Source organism: Cyprinodon tularosa, unplaced genomic scaffold (assembly GCF_016077235.1).
Source record: "Cyprinodon tularosa strain WSP-4 unplaced genomic scaffold, ASM1607723v1 ctg68, whole genome shotgun sequence".
Classification (NCBI taxonomy): Eukaryota; Metazoa; Chordata; class Actinopteri; order Cyprinodontiformes; family Cyprinodontidae; genus Cyprinodon; species Cyprinodon tularosa.
Genome location: NW_024039429.1, coordinates 1,061,413 through 1,080,875, shown reverse-complemented (window position 1 = coordinate 1,080,875; position 19,463 = coordinate 1,061,413). Strand labels below are relative to the sequence as shown.

Sequence of the window (19,463 nt, the reverse complement as noted above, 5' to 3'; positions counted from 1 at the left end):
TATCCATAAGCTTTTTAAACTATATTTTCTTATTCAATCTGGTTGTCTGGGAACTCTTGATTAATAATTCATATTTGCATCTTCTTTTTTAGTCAGAATCATAGAAAACTAATCCGAGCCCAGACAAACATATTGTCATGACTCAGAACAGAGAACCCAGTATTCCAGACAAGACAGATAGTGGGATTACTCAAAAAGGTTTATACAAAACTGGTGGATCTAAGTAGCACCGGCTAGGTCGTCTGAGGCTGGAAACTCTGCAGGGGAGAAACACAGGTTAGTGACCACGTAAATCTAACCGAGGAAGATTATGAACATGAGTCACTAACCAGATTTACTAGTTCAGTTCAAGCCCAGAGAATGAGGTAGGATCCAGCCAGTGGGCTGCCAACAAGATACGATGGGCATTGACCAAAGTGTCCCAGATGCTGCAGCCCCGGAGAACATGCAGGAGTCCAAAACCAGGTCAGGTAAACAGATCAGAAATGGAACAGGCAGGCTCAGAGGTCCAGGAGTCCGATGCCAGGTCAGGCAAACAGAACAGGAACAGGCAGGCTCAGAGGTCCAGGAGTCTGATGCCAGGTCAGGCAAACAGAACAGGAACAGGCAGGCTCAGAGGTCCAGGAGTCCGATGCCAAGTCAGGTAAACAGAACAGGAACAGGCAGGCTCAGAGGTCCAGGAGTCCGATGCCAGGTCAGGCAAACCGATCAGAACAGGAACAGGCAGGGTCAGTGGTTAAGAGGCAGGTCAGGATCACGTAAAAATAAACACCAAAAACTCTAAAAGCATCTCAACACTGGCGAGACAGAACAAGAATAATCAGGCCCTGGATGCAAGCACCTTAAATAGAGACAGCAGCAGGTGGATCAGATGAGCAGCGATGAGAAACCCTTAGAACAGGTGAATAGAGTTAGTAATTAAGCCAGTCATCAGCACCGAGATCATGACAAATATAGCTGACACAGATGCGTACAAAATTGTTGGTACCCCTCATTTAATGAAAAAATGGTCACATGTAACTTGAATCGGACAAATGAAAGTCAGAAATTGCTTTTAAATGATGCTTTAATTGAAAAAATAAAAATAACTCATGAAACAAGCCTGGACTAGCATAGCTGCCAGACCTGTCTATCAGAGGGTCATCACCAATTTAAAAACACCACTTTTAAAACTACAGTCATAATCTTATTCAACACCATACTTAACTTTTAGTACACCTTAAGATAAACTTTTTAAGGTGTACTTTCCTGCTCAAAAATATTTAAATATTTTATGAATTAATAGTTTATAACTGACTAGGTTGGTAAACTGATTACACAGTATGAAAAGCAGCATTAGTATAATGCAAGAAAAAAAATTGTGGCGTGGGTAAATACAATTCGATATATATAATTTATGTAGGAAAGTTATAGGGATGGAGAATTTTAAACAGGGCATACATAGCAGATATTAAAAATATTCATCAACAGCAGGAGTAAATTAAATATTATTTACATTTGTTGAGAAAGTAGTTTCTAAAGCAAAGTTTTATTGATGTATAAGGGTTTTGTTAATGAGGCTATATGCAGATGATAAGAAACTGTTATTGTGGCAGAATGCTTTGATCCTGATGGACAGCTTCCCCTTGCCAGAGAGGATTGTCTGAGGCAGTTTGTGTCTAACATGAAAGGAGTTAGCTGCAATCTTTCCTGCTCACCTCTGAGTCCTGGAGGCATACAGTTTCTGAAGAAAAATACAGTAAAGATTGTATCCAGCCACCTTTTCTGCAGAGCTAAAATATTCAATGTATAACATGAATGCATAAACAGCTAATTTTATCTCAGTAATAAATTTGGTTTAAAGTAACAGATCATTAAAAATGTCTTTGAACCTTTACTAGTTGATGATTTCCTTTATTCGCCCCACTGATTTTTAATTGGTTACCCCTGGTTTAATGTTTGTAAATATTTATTTTACATCATGTGCGCCATCCAATGCAGATCATTGAAGCTATCCATATATAGTGAAAACTATTGTAATTGGATGAGTCATATAACGCAAACACTCACTGGTTAGCTATTCATCAAATGTGTGCTGATGCCAAAGGAAATCCTCAGAAGCAAGCAGGTGTTCTTCAAACTGCAAACGTGAATTGTCTATGCCATGCTACAATGACTGATTCAAAAAAAGATGTCGAAAGGTCGTTCACAGGCGAGATCTTATCGGGAGATAACAACACCTCCCTCATCCTTGGCCCTATATCAAAGAATTTTTCAAAATAGTCGAAAAATTGAGCTTTCAATTCATATAGTGGCATCTGGCTGTTTTTTTTTTAAAGGTTACTTTATACTTTAAGTAGTTTTTTTGAGCTCATACCTTTTCACTTTTACTTTAGTAAAGAGGTCAAGTTGATACTTAAACTTTTACCAGACTGTTTTTAAACTGTAGTATCTATACTTTTACTGTACTTTTGACACCACTGCATGCAATGCACTAGTACTTGATCAGATAATATCCCTTCTTGCCTTTGAGATCAACATCTGTTTTCTTTTCCTTCTCCATACTTAATGATCATATGAAGATCTTGGGACTGCATACACAGTCTATGTTTGTAATTAAGTTCTCATGTAGTGCATTTCAGGGTAGTGGGCCAATTTGCTAAATGTAACACTGGTTACCTGGCCTTGTTGGGGATGAAATTGCATACATTATCTGATTCATTATTGAATTCAAGGCACATATGTAAGTGTGACACGGGTAGAACATCTGAAAAGCCTGCTTTTAGAGAGCTGTAGTTTTTTTTTTTTTTTTTTTTTTGGTTTAGTGCAGTTTTTCTGTTCTTTGTACACAATAAATTTATTTATTTAAATTTTTTTTCTCTTCATCTTTCTTACCCAACATCCCAATAAAAGGCTGGTAAATGTTATGAAACAGTTTGACCGCTTGATGCTCTTAAACCTAATTAAAGCTAAAACCCCAATTGAAACTTTGGTAAACCATTGAATACAGTCTTTTAGACTACTCCAGTGGTTTTAATTGTTGCCAGGTTGGTTTTTAGTCTCAGCAGATTTCAACATAGGCCAGTGCATCTCGAATGGAAAAAGAATCTTATTCACTGACTACAGTCCTCTGAACTTTCCAGCATCTTGCCTACTTCCATAAACTCATGTGCACATTGGTTAAGTTTTTGTGCACAGAGCATTTGTTTAGCTGAGCTGTAGTCTGCGTACTGGGGAAGCTAAAAGTCTGCAGCATCTGCCAAAATCAGCCAAGCACTGACTGTACAGTTGCACAAAGGATGGTGAAGTAAACCTGCCGGGATGACAAACATGGCAATTTGCCAAGACAACATATGGTCCCCATTCTAGGCCTAATGAAGACAACCTGACATGAATATTGTACAAAACGGCCCACTCTGGGGACCTTTGCCATCCTGTTGTGGTGTTGCTGGCTTCAAAGTAAACAATAGATTATCCTTGCAATTTTGGAATTATGTGAAGAAAAAAAATCGGATTCATTCTTTCAGTGCCATATTGTTGTATGAAAACACTGCAATTCAAAAGCATAAACATTTTTGTCTTTAAAGCCTGCAGGTAAAAAAGAAAACACATTGGCCACAGCTGCAGATATAAAATGATTTTTTTTTATTCTGCTGTAAACAAGAACAACCTCACAAGCCTTAAAAAGAGAACAATGTGTCAGAACATTTTTGAGTTAATAAAAGTCTTGCTTGGATTAAATACTTACCAATTGGTCAAGTCTGTGTAAAACAATATTACAAGCCATCTAGCAACACTTAGTTAAGAAAACACAACTTATGTCACTCCAGAGCGTTACTTTCACCCGCATATAATATTTGAGAAATACTGCTTAGAAGGTGTAACCCAGGGCATGTCAGGAGGAGGGAGAGCTGGGTACGTTCTCATCTATAATTCCAGTGGCGCACATGCACTTACAGCAACACAAACAAGGTGAGCAGTGCAGCCCCAGCGAATATAATTTTGCGACAAAGCATTCTTTCTTTGTTGTCTTCACCAGAGGCAGACAATCCCTCACACCAAGCATGCTTGTAGCGACAGTGGAGAGGAAAAACTCCCTTTTAACAGAAAGAAACCTCCAGCAGAACCATGCTCAGTGTGCGCCGCTATCTGCCAAGGCCGACTGGGGTTCAAGGAGACAGAAGCAGACATAGAGAAAGAAGCAGAGATACACCAGAGAGAGGACTACACTGAAAAACAGGCCAATCTCGAACATCTATAAACAAAGGTGTTCATCGCTAGCCTGGGTGCCATTCCGAACTTAGTCCCGCCCACAAGGTTTGAGTTCGGGGAAGTTCGGTCTGGCTCTGCTCCATAGTAGCGCGAGTATTATCGCCCACTGTCAGGCGATCCAATCAAATTGTCAGGGCGGGCTTTATACGATGATGGACAGATGATCAAGGGTAACGTAATCAACCACGTGACCAATGCGCGCTTGGGTGACAACAACAATGGCTGCCGCTGGAGAGTTTAAGTGAGTAGATTCTGCTTTTAGGTCTGTTCTAGAAGATATCGACAGCAAATTAATTTTAAAAGAGGAACAGAGAAACGCAATCAAGTCGCATCTTCTTATTCTAGGCGTGAAACTGCACGCTTTGATTTTTGTGGACAACAACTATGCGTGGCTTAACATACGTCACGCACTCCGTTGCTCTTATTGGTTGTAGGTCTATCCAATTGAGTGCAGAGGCATTTTTTTTCCTGGTTCGTTCGAAACACGCCCCATAATCACAGCTCTATGGAGCAGCATCAGACTCATATTCTGACTAGAATTGAGTCGGACTATGTCAGGCTAGTTCATCGCAGCAGCACAGCTGATATTTCTCTCCAGGATGGTGTCACAGCCAAACAGGAACAGACCAGATGAGCTACTATGAGAAAAATATTTATTCAATATGAATGCTTTGACATGCTTTATATAAACCTATATAATTAGAAAAAAATCATGATTTATATATGTATATCACCCATTACAAGAAAGTCATTTAATGTATTATATTCCTTAAGTAAACCACAATATGTAGGAGCAGTGAGTCAGCAGAAAGCTCCTAACAAGGTAGAGCTGCTTACATCAGGTGACTGTTAACTCCTGTCTGTATTTTCATCTAAAATCAAATCCAGCTGGTTTGTCACGACTTTAAATATTTGTAATATATTGTGGGAGAACATTTATGAACAATTATTATCGCAAATAACAAAATGCACAGAATAAAGTCAAGGATAAATGTAGGGAAATAACAGCAATAAAAACTCACCACAACATGTCCATCCAGTTACACTGGTAGTTTGGGCAAACAGAACATGATTTAGCAGATAGCTAATTTACATTAGTAACTGGAAGAACGGATCAACAACTTAGCTGGAAGAAATTGTTTAGGGCTTTAAAAATAAAGGGCTTAACAGAGTCTGCAAACAACTTTCACTCACTTACTTGAGTGAAGGTTGATCTTAAAGCAGGACAAACTTAAGTGTACAAGCTGGATACTTCACTAGAAACACTACTGAGGTTTTAGACCAGCCCATATAACTTTCTTTCTCTAAAAGACCAAAGCAAGTGAAGACCTGTATTTAAAATAGAAGATGTTTCCACAAACTAACGTATGCCACTCTTTTCAGATTTCAGTTGCGCAGCTTCACAATAAAGCAAAACTTTATTAGATTCTATCACATAAACTCCTATTCAAATAAAGCTAAGCCTGAAAAAAAAAGAACTGAAAAGAGTACACAAATACTTAAAGAGCACATCTCCCCAATGCATTGGCTTTAATTTCTGCTACATCTTTTTTCTTTTGTGATCCATATGAAGGTACATGAGTGGGCAATACGGCTGAAACAATTGATCAGATTAATCGTGATTAATCGTTTATTGCAAAAAAGTATTTAACTAGTTTAGTAATTGATTAATTGTCAGCTTGAGAATACAGGTTCTAAATCTTAACATCAGCTATAAGCAGCGCCCTCAGAGTTGTAATTATTACAAAATTGTTTAAAAACAACAAAAAAATAAACATACATTGAAGATAAAAACTTTTTTTGTCCATGATTATTCAACTTCTACTTAAGGGGCTTAGCTTTTACCTTCACCTGGTTTAAATTATGAACGTATTCTTTAAGGCACCTTTTTCTTTCTGATTATTAATCAATTCATTGAAAAACTATTCCACAGATTAATCATTTAGCAAAATAATCTTCAGTGGATGCTCTAGCAGAGACAAATTGCTAAAACTCACTGACACAGAACTTCTTCCTGCTTATAGGTATAAGAACCTAGACTATAGATGGTATCCTAGCTTTCCCTTGTTGGAGAATGTTGTCCTACCAGTTCACAGCCTTCCATCTTCACTATTTATGGTTCACCATAATTAGTATGCTGTGATTAAAGTCCGTAAGGAGAGCTTTACAGGGAGCGCCCCCCTCAAAGGCCCTTTGCTCCTAGAAGGAAAAAGAATTCAAGCAAAGATGTGAAATGAGGGTTGTCACATCTGTCCAATCTCATATCAGTGGACAATTTTTCCTAAATTTCTTTCTAATTCTGTTAACATCCATGACTGATCTTCAGCCTTGAGCTATGTGTTATAAATATAGCTCAGAGAGCGCTAAAAGATGCTGTTAAAGGAATAGTACACCCAAAACATGATTAGCCTTCATTTTCTACTCACCCCTATGCTGAACAACACTCTGGAGTAATTTTTTGATATCTCAAATGCATCTGGAGATCTGGGAGGCTTCTTGCTGTCTGCTGACATTCAAATAATGGAGATCTATGGTGCCCGAGACAGAAAGGTCCATAAAAGTCCACAAAAAACGTGTCAATATTCCTCCATACTGCTCGTCCAATGTATTCCAAGTGTCCTGAGTGGGTAGCATCCAGAATTTACTCGAAACGAAGTCATTTAGAATGTTTTTAGAGCATAAACAGTAGTGTATAGGATTTCCTGAAAGCGCGCACACGCGCGCTCACGACGCTACGGAAGCCGGCAGATCAAACCAGATGAAAGTGCGCATTCAGCGTCTGATCTTCCAATAATGCAAGCATAGAAGAAGAAATGTGCTGTTTACCGGTGCAAAGAAAGAAACAACGAAAGAAAAATATCTGAGGACTTCAGTGTTGAGGAAGAGCATGAGTTCTTTGCCGAGCTGAATGCGCTGGTTTGGTCTGCCGGCTTCCGTAGCGTCGTGAGCGCGCGTGTGCGCGCTTTCAGGAAATCCTATACACTACTGTTTATGCTCTAAAAACATTCTAAATGACTTCGTTTCGAGTAAATTCTGGATGCTACCCACTCAGGACACTTGGAATACATTGGACGAGCAGTATGGAGGAATATTGACACGTTTTTTGTGGACTTTTATGGACCTTTCTGTCTCGGTCACCATAGACCTCCATTATTTGAATGTCAGCAGACAGCAAGAAGCCTCCCAGATCTCCAGATGCATTTGAGATATCAAAAAAGTACTCCAGAGTGTTGTTCAGCATGGGGGTGAGTAGAAAATGAAGGCTAATCATGTTTTGGGTGTACTATTCCTTTAATGCTTGCTGTCATTTCATAAGACTAAGACTGAATATATTAATAATCTTCTAATCTAATCTCTTGCCTCAAGTTTTATTGCTGAAACCGAATTACGCCAATGGTTTACTGGGATCGATGTTCTTCTGCTCCAATCATAATTCACGTGTGTCTGAAGGGACTTAATTTACCTCATTAAAAGCGCAGGTTCTAATCTGTTCATTTGGGAAATAATTTAAAAGCATTTTTGATAATGAATGGCACTTTGGTGGTTCTATGATGCTACTTATATGCGGGTGTTGTCCTCTTTATTGTATGTTAATGATTCTCACCATTCTGTTAATCACTCAATTAATCACCATCTTGTGAATTTAATCTCATACTTAGGCGCTGCTCCACATAATGGGGTTTGAACAATCAAATTCATACTTGGATTACAATTTAGGCTAATTCTGGTGTTCCTACTCATATGCTGGGTTTTCTCTGCCTGGCCATAAATCAAGATGCTTTTCAGATACCCAGTTATTTTCTCTCTCTACACTCAAGGGCACCAATCAAAAGTGTCACAAGGCACTTATAAAAGATGCATTTTCTCTGGATCTATTAGAGTATACAGTGGGCTTTTTAAATGATGGGGTTGCCTGATGAAAGATAACCTCTCAAAAATCATATTCAAAGAGGCCAATTTTCCCTCAGTGATTTCACACCGCAGGTCTGAAAACAAACTCATGTTTATTCATGGCATACTTAAAACTCTCCCACAGTGAGCTCAGTTAGCCATGATGGAAAAGAAATAGAAGTATCGGAATAACAGACGTAAACATACTTATGGAACAATTCACAATACCTACATTTTGCTCTCAAATTCAGCTAAAGCTGCAGGTCAATCAATGCTGCTAAAATGTTAGCAATTGTTCTATATGCAATGTTCAGGAGGGCAAACAATTGGGCTTTGACCTTCAGAGTTTAAATCTGTTTTCCTCAAAGGTTCAAGCTTTGGGTATTTCGATTTCATAACTGCCTTTGTTATCAAAACCTTCTAATGTTGTGTAACCTATAAGGTAGTTGAACAATGTTTATTATAAACTGCACATAAGAGGAGTCAAATGGAGTTTGGGTGGAAACTGAGTGTGTCAGAAAACCCCAGTACTGACAGAAAGTAGAGCAACAGGAGTGAGTTCCAGAGAGGATTTAGGAAACCATGGAGTATATCTGGTGAGGGTGATTGTTGGATGGAAAACAGGTGTGTAATAACTGGTTTGCTGCAGATTTGAGGGACCAGGAGGCTGAGGCAACTTAGGGAAAATAATCAAAGAGCGTTCCCCTCTTAGCTAATGCACAGCCTGCAATCTGTAATAATCTGCAGGTAAGCTCATTTGAATCTAAAATAACCCTTTTATTTTCTTGGCAATCTTAACTATGTGTAGCTCATGTGCATCTGAAAGAGCATTTAGAAAATATGCCGCCGCTGATACATCTCTTGACATGGTATGACAAACATGTGTAATCATTGAAATGACTTTTAAACCAAATGATATCTGAACCTGCTAAACTGTATAAACTACTACAAATAATTAAAAGGGCACAAGACAAAAAACCGAATGGGACTGAACACTCAAGCATTACATCAAAAGAACACTAGACAAGAGAAAACTAAACAATCATCAGCGAACACCCACCAAGCTTCAAACGTCCATTAAATAGTAGTTAAAGTTAAAGCTTATTGCCATTTGCCTAAGGTACATGGTAGGTAAAGAATAAATAATCCATATTTTGCTTATATCTCTTAACAATCCTTTAAATAACAATAAAACTGCTTATGAAGATAAACAAAATATTAGGGGGAGTTGTTTTTTTTATAATTACAAATTCTTATCTTTTAGATATAAAGTACCAGCTTCATTTTCAATGAGCAAAAAAGCAAAAAGGTTTTTTATTGCATTATATAATATTCTATATATTCTACAATAGCATTAACTGTTGGCAGTTAATCGTTATAAAAAACAGAATTAAATGCTTGAAAAACATTAGTAATTGTAATAAGCCTATATTGTGTTTCACCTTGTGAAATAAATAAAGTATTCAATATTATCAGCAGGAAAAACACAATCATCACTCTTAAAAGGGAAGCAGTAGGGGTTTGGCAACATTAAAAAAATAAAAAACTAAGAAGAACATATGTGATTAGTGTATGGATAGTGAAACGGGATGTATTTTTAGGAATGTAAGCAATATATATAAGACACAGATAACATCAATAAAGTAAAATAAAGCTTGGTAGCATTATTACAATGCACTTGAATTAGCAATGGTTAGTGAGGAAAATATTGAGGGACATTAAGGGTGTACTGTAATTATGATAGAGAAAACATAAAGAGGGGGAAAATGTTGGGTAATTGAAACTGACTCCATTATTGAAATAATATTTATGCTTAGTTATGCATTTGTTTGTCTTTTATTAAATCACCCTGGTTATATTTGGCAATACCTAGTTAGTGATCCTGCAGTGCCGTCATATTCATTTAAAAGGGGTCCATTATGATCACTATTGTATCATTATTATTTTATTTGATGTTTACTTAAAATTAAATAACATCTGCTTTTTTTTTAAGTGACATTTTTTTGTCATCTACATTGCTAATCATTGCAAACTGTCCTATTCTATTATGTTCTAACCTGCAGGGTGATGCAAAATTGTAACTAATTTTAGCATTTGTTTGCATGTTATTGGCAATATATTAGGATAGTAGCTGAAACATATATGTTATGTCTGTGTTACTTTTCTTACTGTGTTCCTCTCAGTGGACAGCTCATTCTGCTGCAATGGCCTGTTTTTTTATGTATTTGTCAGCAAAGCCGCAGAGGGGAAACGACTCATTAGCATATTTGCAGATTCCATAACATGAAACATGCAGAGATTCTGAGTTGTTTCAATTATCTTGAATGATAATTAGATCAATCTTACAGAAAACAAAATATATTTCCTATGATGAACAGGATTTAAATTAAAACCTAGAGGAAGAGCATCAATACAGGCAGCTGGTGCCACAACAGCATGGACTGTTATACTAACAGCTGTGGCTACTGATTTAGGCTAAAAGTGTCCGATGGGAAGGGGGTATATTCTGCTGTCACAAAGGTGTTTTTTTCGTTTGTCTTTTAAGAAACTCTGGGTAGAGAATAAACTTTTGATCTGCAGTAAAAGCATTTTTGCAGATTTAGTTGCTCACCTTAATACTCCTCATATACACATGCCTAAAACAATGCTGTATTTTATTCAGTACTCACAAACCAAACTGAATGTGCTGTACCAAAACTCTTTGTACTTGTACTTAGATACAATCAACTCTGAAGTGATTCAAACCCTTTGTAAATTTTGACTTGAAATTATTTATCTTTTTAAAGTGATATTTTCAGGTTTTCCAGAATATAATAAGATGGTGATGTGTTATTGTGGAAAAAAATAAATACTTATCTGCTTTTTTAAATTTAAAAGATGAAAGTCCTATCCACAATTATTTTTTAGGATTTTTCCTGTAATTTTTAGAAATAACTTTTGTTGGTAATTATAGTAAAAAGACTTCTTATAATTGTTGACACTTTTTGCATACCTCCACTGGTATTTTTTTATTTTTAGAAGTTGACTCCAATCATTTAGGTTAGATGGTCTCTGCATTTGTTCTCAGTTGAATTCAGGTTAAAGCAAAGGTTACTACCAAACCTAAATCTTCTGTCTACTATTTTATTTTATTTATTTATTCATTTATTTGTTTATTTATTTATAATTTTTTTTGCTGAATGTCTTTTGGCGTTTTCATGATGTAATATACATTGTTTCCCAAGGCCAAATTTCTTTAATGACTGTCTGATTTATTTATTGTTTTTTTTCATGGTGCTGTTTATTATGATAAGGTTCACTGGTCTGTTGACCTGAGAACACCCCCAAAGCAATAGGGGGTGTTAGTATTGCATTTGTATGTCCTTTATTAAATCCCCCTGGTTATATTTAGGAATACCTAGTTAATTATCATGCAATGCCATCATATTCATTTAAAAGGGGTCCATTATGATCACTATTGCATGATTATTATTTTATTTACCGTTTAATTAGTATTTAATAACCTCTTCTGCCTTTTTTTTAAGTAACATTTTGGTTGTCTACAGTGTAAACTGTTTGAAAGCTTTTGTCTTTTTCATTGCCAAATGAATGGTTCACAGTTTTGGTAAATCCAGTCATTCTTTTTATCTAACTATAAAGTAGATTACTAGAAGTTTTATTCTTGCTCCAGATGAGTATTTGCCAAAGACTAAGTGAGTTTTTGTGCGCCTTATCTTTGAGAAGTGGACTCCGCCTTGGTCTACAATCCTTGCAACCCAGCCGTGTCCCTCTGACTGTCTGCTTAAAGATGATGCAACCAATGCCTATATTCAACCGGATGCTGTTGGTGGGGATCCTTGGATGTTTTTTTCACCTTTCAGTATTGTCCTGGCCAGCACAGGGTTCACTTTTTGGAGCATGACTGCATCATCCACGATATTTCACAATGCAGAAGATCATATATTTTAAATGATACTTTGCACTGGGTCTTGAAATATTTAGACCCAAGGGCCTATAGCTCTTTTTTTTATCTTTGTGCACCCAGTGTGTAGATGCAGGTTACCCTTTAGCTTAGCCATGGCTGCCCTCAAACCAATTGCAAAGAGCTGCTGTTTTTCCAACTCTTGAGTTGCTTGAAACAGATTTTCCCAATGAATATTAGCAATTATCAAGATTTTAAGCCTGCTTGGACTACGTATATGAAACTTTTGATTTTTCCCACAGACTATGACAGATAGTAAACCAGTTTAGATATGCCACTTATTTTTCAAAACAGCTGAGTAACACTTTTTCCACAATAATCTATCAGGAAAATCATCCTCTTATCATTTGGACATGTATTACATTACATGTCTTTTTCCGTCAAAATGGGATAAAATAGATTAGAACAAAATTTGCTGCCTTTTAAAAAAAGTAACTTTATAGCACTACTACTTATATACCTTTCGACCCAAGCATTACCTTATTTTGAGATATATTTTTTAGGTCAAGATAGAGTAGTTAGCACCTGGCCTTTCACAACAAACAATAAATTAATAGATAATATGATTTTAAAAAATCATATAATACACTTAAATGAACTCAATAATATACTTTTGCTTGTTTGTTTGTCTTTTGTTTCTCCTCCTGCCTTTCTAAAGAGCCTAAATAACAAAAGGTTTCCCTCCAGTGCATCAGTCTCCACTCACTCCTCCCCTCATAACAAACTCATGACAGAGGAGTAGCAAGCTGGGAAAATGCTAGATTAATTTTTTTTTTTAAAGATCTGGAACTGCTTAACGTGACAGCTGCACAGCTACAATGTGGGAGCACTCTGAAATTAAACTGAATGACAACATTATTGTTTATTGCAATAATTTCTGGGACAATTTATCGCTCAGCAAAATTTGATCTTTCTATCTATAAAGATATGTTTCATGTTAATTTTCAAGCCCAAGATAATACATTGCCAATAAAATGATGGATGTTGTGCAGAATGTTTAGAAAATGGCAAAGCAGTTGTTTATTTATGCTCCTACTAGAAAAATTTGATAAAAAAAATGAACATTAGTATCACAAGGCAGCCATGGAGTAAGGAGGGACGGAGTGGGTTTCCCCATTTTTGGCTTCAATCCCCGGACAGGACACACAAAAGCCATAGAAAATTGTCTTTGGAACAACTGATATATGTCTTGTTTTTTCCAGGTGCTCATGGCACATCTCATACAGGGGCTAATGCTTTGTAGATTATGACTGCTCAGATGGATGCATTGCCTCATTGTGAGATGATTATAACAAATCTCTAAAGGTATTCACAGTTTTGGCCATATTTGCATCCCTACAGCCTCCTTTGAAAACAGATGCACTAAAATAAACATGCTGTTGTGTTTGTTTGTTCAAAATGACTAATGACTGTTACTGTCATTTTTAGTGTAGCTATTAGTTGCAGGAACTCAATATGTCAGAGTACAGCTTTATAAAGTTCTCAGCACTGGTGCAGGCTGATTAACTTTTTAGAATTTCATTATTCTTTCAATGCAATGAGAAAAACTAGAACAGGCTGAAGGAAAGCAATTAGTTTGCCAGGCATGTTAAGTTAAAGAGAATATTACATATTAAATTCAGTTTCTTTCTGGGTCAGTACATTAACTTAATGATCCTAATTGCTCCTTTTCCAGATTGAGAGAGTATTTTGGGGTATCTGCATTACAGAAGTTTTCAAAGTAACTTTATTAAGCCATAACTATAACTGTCAGAGCTTTTAAAAATGAGAAAAATCACTTCTCTGATTTAAATTCTATCTAGGCAGAATTAAACACTAATGTTATTCATAAGTGTTTTGCCTGAAGGATCAAGTGACAGCAGGAGTCGATAGAACAAAGCAGAACGACAAATTCAGGCTTCTGCTAAAATTAAGCAAATTTGAACAGAGGGAGATGTTTCTGCTCAGTTAACACAGTTAACATTACTGTTACCTGGCCCCATTCTGTGTTCATGCTAATGTTTACACATGCTGCTTTATTTATGGATGAGACCAATCCCCAAGGTAGATTCCTGCTGGGCATTCGGCACCTGGCAGAGGTTGGCTTTTATATATTTTCAAAGATTCCCTTTGAGCCTTCTCAAATCCATCCTGTCGCATGCTCTAACAAGCATGGTAGTTAAATATTTAGCAGGTCACTGAATACAGATAGAACATCGGGGAGTAAATATTCATCTAACTGGAATAAAAACAAAGTTTATTCTCATCTATATCCACCTGGTAAGTTTAAACCTTGAGTTGCAGGACACGTTTTCTGTACCAATCACAAACCACTTGTTATTCCTCAATAAAACTTTCACACAATTCTAGGTCTATTTAGGGGAGGGGCAGCCTAGTGGTTAGGGCTTGGAATCCTGAGGTTCTAAATTCGAGCCCCACTCCCACAGGCTGCCACTCTGGGTCTCTGAGCAAGACCCCTAACCCCACACTGCTCCCCGGGCGCCCCACAATGGCAGACCGCTGCTTCCCAAGGGGATGAGTTAAATGCAAAGAGTGTATTTCTCCAATGTGAGATCAATGAACTTCAATTATTATCATTATTATTATTTACTGAAGCACTTGGTAAAGATGTTTTATCATTTTTCTCAAAAACAAATTGTTCATCGCACCATCACATCACACTGAAAAAATGTAATGAAAAATGTAATTAAAATATATTTATTGACATTGGAAAACCTTCCCATGCTACTTTTTTCTATCAGTAATGAAGAAGAAATACAGAAAATGAAGATTAAACATATTAAGGTTTCCTTATTATTGTTTAGAAGATTTTAAAAATATATATATACATAAAATAAGTAATATGCTTTCTACATGTTGATGTATCTTCGTTAAATTTTTTTTATTTAACACATCAAAACTGTTGGTGTTAACTGTGAAATAAAATTTTTGTTGTTTTAGCAGGAGCATAGAAACATGAAAGGTTACAAGTTGCACTGGAAGAATCAGACTTTGAAATAGAACTGATTGCAGTTGTTTGAAAAGCCATTTACTAAGAACACTCTGAAATAAGCCTTTACCGATCGGTAGGATGAAGCTAAATCAAACAATTTCTTGTTTTATGATTGATGTAACATACAGAATACAAAACACAAATAGACAGACCGTACAAAGATACTGTACTATGTATGTATCAGAGGTTTTGTTTGTTGAAAGAGAACTTTAAAAATGATATTTTTTTAATAAAAAATCTGTAGGAAACCCTTTTGTAAATTTTAGTTTAAAGACTGTCATAAAATAAGGTTGATTTGAGTCTGGTGAGCTATTTTTTAATTAAATCGGATCATTAGATTGATTTTGGACTGACAATCTCAACTTATTCTGAACAGCTCATAACAGGTCTTATTGAGGAAAAAGGCATGGCCTTTCACAAACCCTGCACCTGCTAAGAAACAATAAGAACACAATTCTTATTATTAGTTTTTTTCTTTACCATAAAAATGTGCTAAAAATGAAAATAGTTATTTTCTAAACCTTTCAAAATGTGGCAATATGTTTCTGCAATAAAAAAATCATTTATGTTACCATGAGAATGTAGACATGCAGCCTCCAGAGTAGATAGTGTAATTGTGGTTTCCTATGTGCAGATTGGAAACAGCCCAAAGATAACTAAAAATATTATCAGGAAATGAACACATGGCCAGCATTCATCTCATTTCCCTGCCAAGTAATAATAAAAAAGGGAAATACAAGTTCTGAGTAGTTAGCTGCTGTATGAGACTTGAAAATTAGGTTCCTACAAGTTCTTGTAATAAGTCCTCTATTAATTTAAGAGCCGGAATTAAACGGCAGCACAGTACTGTGAATATATTGCCATTGCCATGGGAGCCTATTAAGCCATGCATCCAGATGTCACATGACACATCACAGACAATAGAGTGGTAATGACATCCTGGAGCAGTGTTACGGGAGCAATATGTTCTGTCCCATCAATAGTGAAACAGGGCACGTTTGAGCCGAGCTGACACATTACTTTGCTTCTCATATATGGGCCGTTGGCAATGAAACTGTGTTATATGGTCCAGTAGTGCTGACAGGTTTCTTTCTCCCTCCCCCCTTCTTTATTTCTCCCTCTTGTAGGCTTTGGAGAAGCAGGCACGTGGCACGAGGAAGGATGGATCTTCAGCCCAGAGGAAGAGCTTCCCTACAGGGATGCCAGCATCAGACGCAAGGCCTCATGGGCCGTTGACCTGCTGTCTCCTTGATTTATGGCGACTGGGGGCTTCTGGCCACTGCCTACTCCTCTCCCTTCTCTCCTCCATTTCCTTCCTCACACACTGCAGGACCACAAGACGCCACACACACTGCGCAATCGGCTCTATGAGTATCGGAAGAGGGATTTCTTATCCATGCAAAACTGCCAAACACACCTATCTACATTTTCTGATACCGTCTCGTCGAAAAATAAACACCTCCATAAACATTACAACACTGCAGCACCTTGTCCCATGATACCATCACAGGTCAATGAAGGCAAGTAGGCTGTAGGAGCATCCCTCATTTGACTGTGTGCGGATTACAATCAGTCATGGTGAGTTGGGTGTAGAGCCCTTTGCTGTAACTGCTGCTGGGAGGCTGGGCTGGATCAATGGAAGTGCGCTGACTGACAAGAGTAGGCTCCTGTTTTCAATTGGCCTGAGAGGATTCAACAGCCAGCATCTCTTCTCACAAAACTCTCCCTTCAAAAGGAAACCATTCTCTATGGAAAACTTTGCCACTCATTAAAAGTGGTGTTTTATCTTTACCCCTGCTTTTAGGACATTTGCTTTAGTCAGAGCACCTTAAATCCCTCTTTTTTTCCAGCCTTTTAGGCTTGGAGGCCCACAGTGCGCCTCAACTTCTTCTTTAACTTTTTACTTTTGAATATTGCAGATTTAAAGGGAGTGCCAATTAGTGCCCTCATCATGGTTTTGCCACCCCCAGATAAACGCCACGTGTGCCTGACAACCATTGTCATCATGACGAGCATGGCCTTCATGGATGCCTACCTGGTTGAACAAAACCAGGGTCCCAGGAAGATTGGTGTGTGCATTATAGTGTTGGTAGGGGACGTTTGCTTCCTCATTGTGCTACGTTATGTAGCGGTGTGGGTTGGGGCCGAGGTGCGGACGGCCCGACGTGGATATGCCATGATCTTGTGGTTTCTCTACATCTTTGTCCTTGAGATAAAACTCTACTTTGTCTTCCAGAATTGCAAGGCTGACAGGAAGAGTCTTGAAACAGTGGCACGAAAAGCTTTGACTTTGCTGTTATCCGTGTGTGTGCCAGGTTTGTATTTGGTTCTTGTGGCTTTGGATAGCATGGAATATGTGAGAACTTTCCGGAAAAAGGAGGACATGAGAAGTCGACTGTTCTGGGTTGCTCTGGACCTGCTAGATCTGCTCGACATCCAAGCCAATCTGTGGGAGCCCCAGCGGACAGGTCTGCCCATATGGGCTGAAGGCCTGATGTTCTTCTACTGCTACATTCTGCTGCTGATCCTGCCCTGCGTGTCCCTCAGCGAGATCAGCATGCAGGGTGAGCACATGTCGCCCCAGAAGATGATGCTGTACCCGGTCCTCAGCCTAGTCACAATAAATGTGGTCACCATCCTCATACGTGGAGTCAACATGGTGCTGTTCCAAGACAGCCGCGTCTCTACTATCTTCGTCGGCAAGAATGTGGTGGCAATCGCCACCAAGGCTTCCACTTTCTTGGAGTACCGCAAACAGGTAAAGGAGTTTCCCCACCCACAAAACGCCATGGCGTTGGAGCTACAGCAGAACTCCGTCAGCCACACGCAGACGCTGCCTAATGCAACAAGTCTGCCACACGAACCTTCACCGGCACAGGACATTATAGACACATGACCGCCAGCACCGGATTTTGCCCCAATAGATACAGACTGAATGCTTCAGAAGAAAGAGAGAGAAGGATAAAATGCTGGTACTCTGCAGATCAACTGCAGTGAATCAACAATGGAGATTTTTAGCATCACCTGCCTGTCAGAAGATTCTGTAAACCTTCACTTGACTCTAAGTGCAGTGTGCAGACTAAATCAAAAATCTTTTTGTTTTTAATTGTGCTGTCGTGTTTTTAATTGTCTAACATATTTTAAAAGTATAAACTTTACTAAGATGATATCTGCAGACTGTGCAGCCCCATGGCATTGTGTTCTGTGAAATGAACAGTTGGTTTCCTTTCAGTGAGTAGGTTGTATTTTTTTTTTTCTTTTTATGTCACTTTTTTGATGGTGCATCAGTGGCATTTCCTTTAGATTCTAGCAGGAAATGACAAAGCACTGAGTATGAAGCAGAGATGGAGAAAAGTAGCAGAGTGACAAAAAAATTAGCTGTGATGCTCTCTCTGCAGCCTGCCGGAGCAAGGTCGGTGGCTTTCTGCATTTTATTCTGCAGAAAACAAACCTGAGCTTTGTAAAGGCTACCATTGTGGTGCTTTAGTCACAGGTCTGATGAAAGCAGCTGCATACAACAACATAGCACCAAATCCATTTAACAGAGCAGGAGTTTTGGGTTGTGTTGGAGTCCATGCAGTTATGCAAGTCTATTTGAAATGCACTGGAAGTGTAAGTTGTTAGGGAGCAAAGCAGAAGGTGGTTGATGGGCGTTATCTTCTGCAAAACAAATGAGATATGTTGATTTTAAAACAAGAACAAACTGACAGAGTTTAAGATTGTTTTTGTTTGTTTTGTTGTTTTATTCTGTACTGTACATTCCTCCAAAAATGTATTTCCAGTCCTGAAGGCTGAGAGAGTCGTACTCAGAGAAAGAAGAGAAAAAATTAATTTAAACAATATAAATAAAAAAACTGAAGATGATTTTTCAGTTTATTATTATTATCATTATTATCATATGTACATTCTTTACTTGTTGGAGGCTAATAATGTTTTAATAAAAATATAAATAAGATTAATAATAAGAGGTTTGTGTTTGTCTCTATCTGTTTGTATTGATTCCACTGGATAATAAGCATCCTCAACTGCAAAACAACCTCTTAGTCATCTACTTTATTATACAGTATACAAAATACTCTTTGAATTCATCAGCACTTTTCTATTTTGTCCTATAGGCTCATTTTATTTTGTATGGAGCTTAATATTGGCAGGACATAGGAAAAAAAATATTTTAAATAGGATAGAAATGCATGAACCTTTCCCCTGTCTGTCCCCTTTTTTCTTCCATTTCTCATTATCACCTTCCCAGTTGCTTTGTTATTCTGTTAACAGTAATCTTCTATGTTCTGGTATCAAATCAAAATTTTTTTTGTACCCCAGGGAATGAGCTGCCTCCTGATTTTCACAGAGACTTGTAATAACATCCTA

At 37.7% G+C, this 19,463-nt stretch overlaps 1 protein-coding gene across 2 annotated transcripts in view; it reads left to right on the top strand.

Annotated features, from left to right (window-relative positions):
• tmem121ab (transmembrane protein 121Ab) overlaps positions 1-19,060 on the top strand; it is a 92,898-nt gene extending 73,838 nt beyond the window's left edge. For both annotated transcript variants that reach the window (XM_038267665.1, XM_038267666.1), the window contains one exon: positions 16,223-19,060. In XM_038267665.1, coding sequence (XP_038123593.1) covers positions 17,047-17,991 — 945 coding nt within the window. In that variant the 5' untranslated portion in view covers positions 16,223-17,046 and the 3' untranslated portion in view covers positions 17,992-19,060. The remainder of the gene's footprint in view (positions 1-16,222) is intronic.
• Positions 19,061-19,463: the final 403 nt, after the last annotated feature.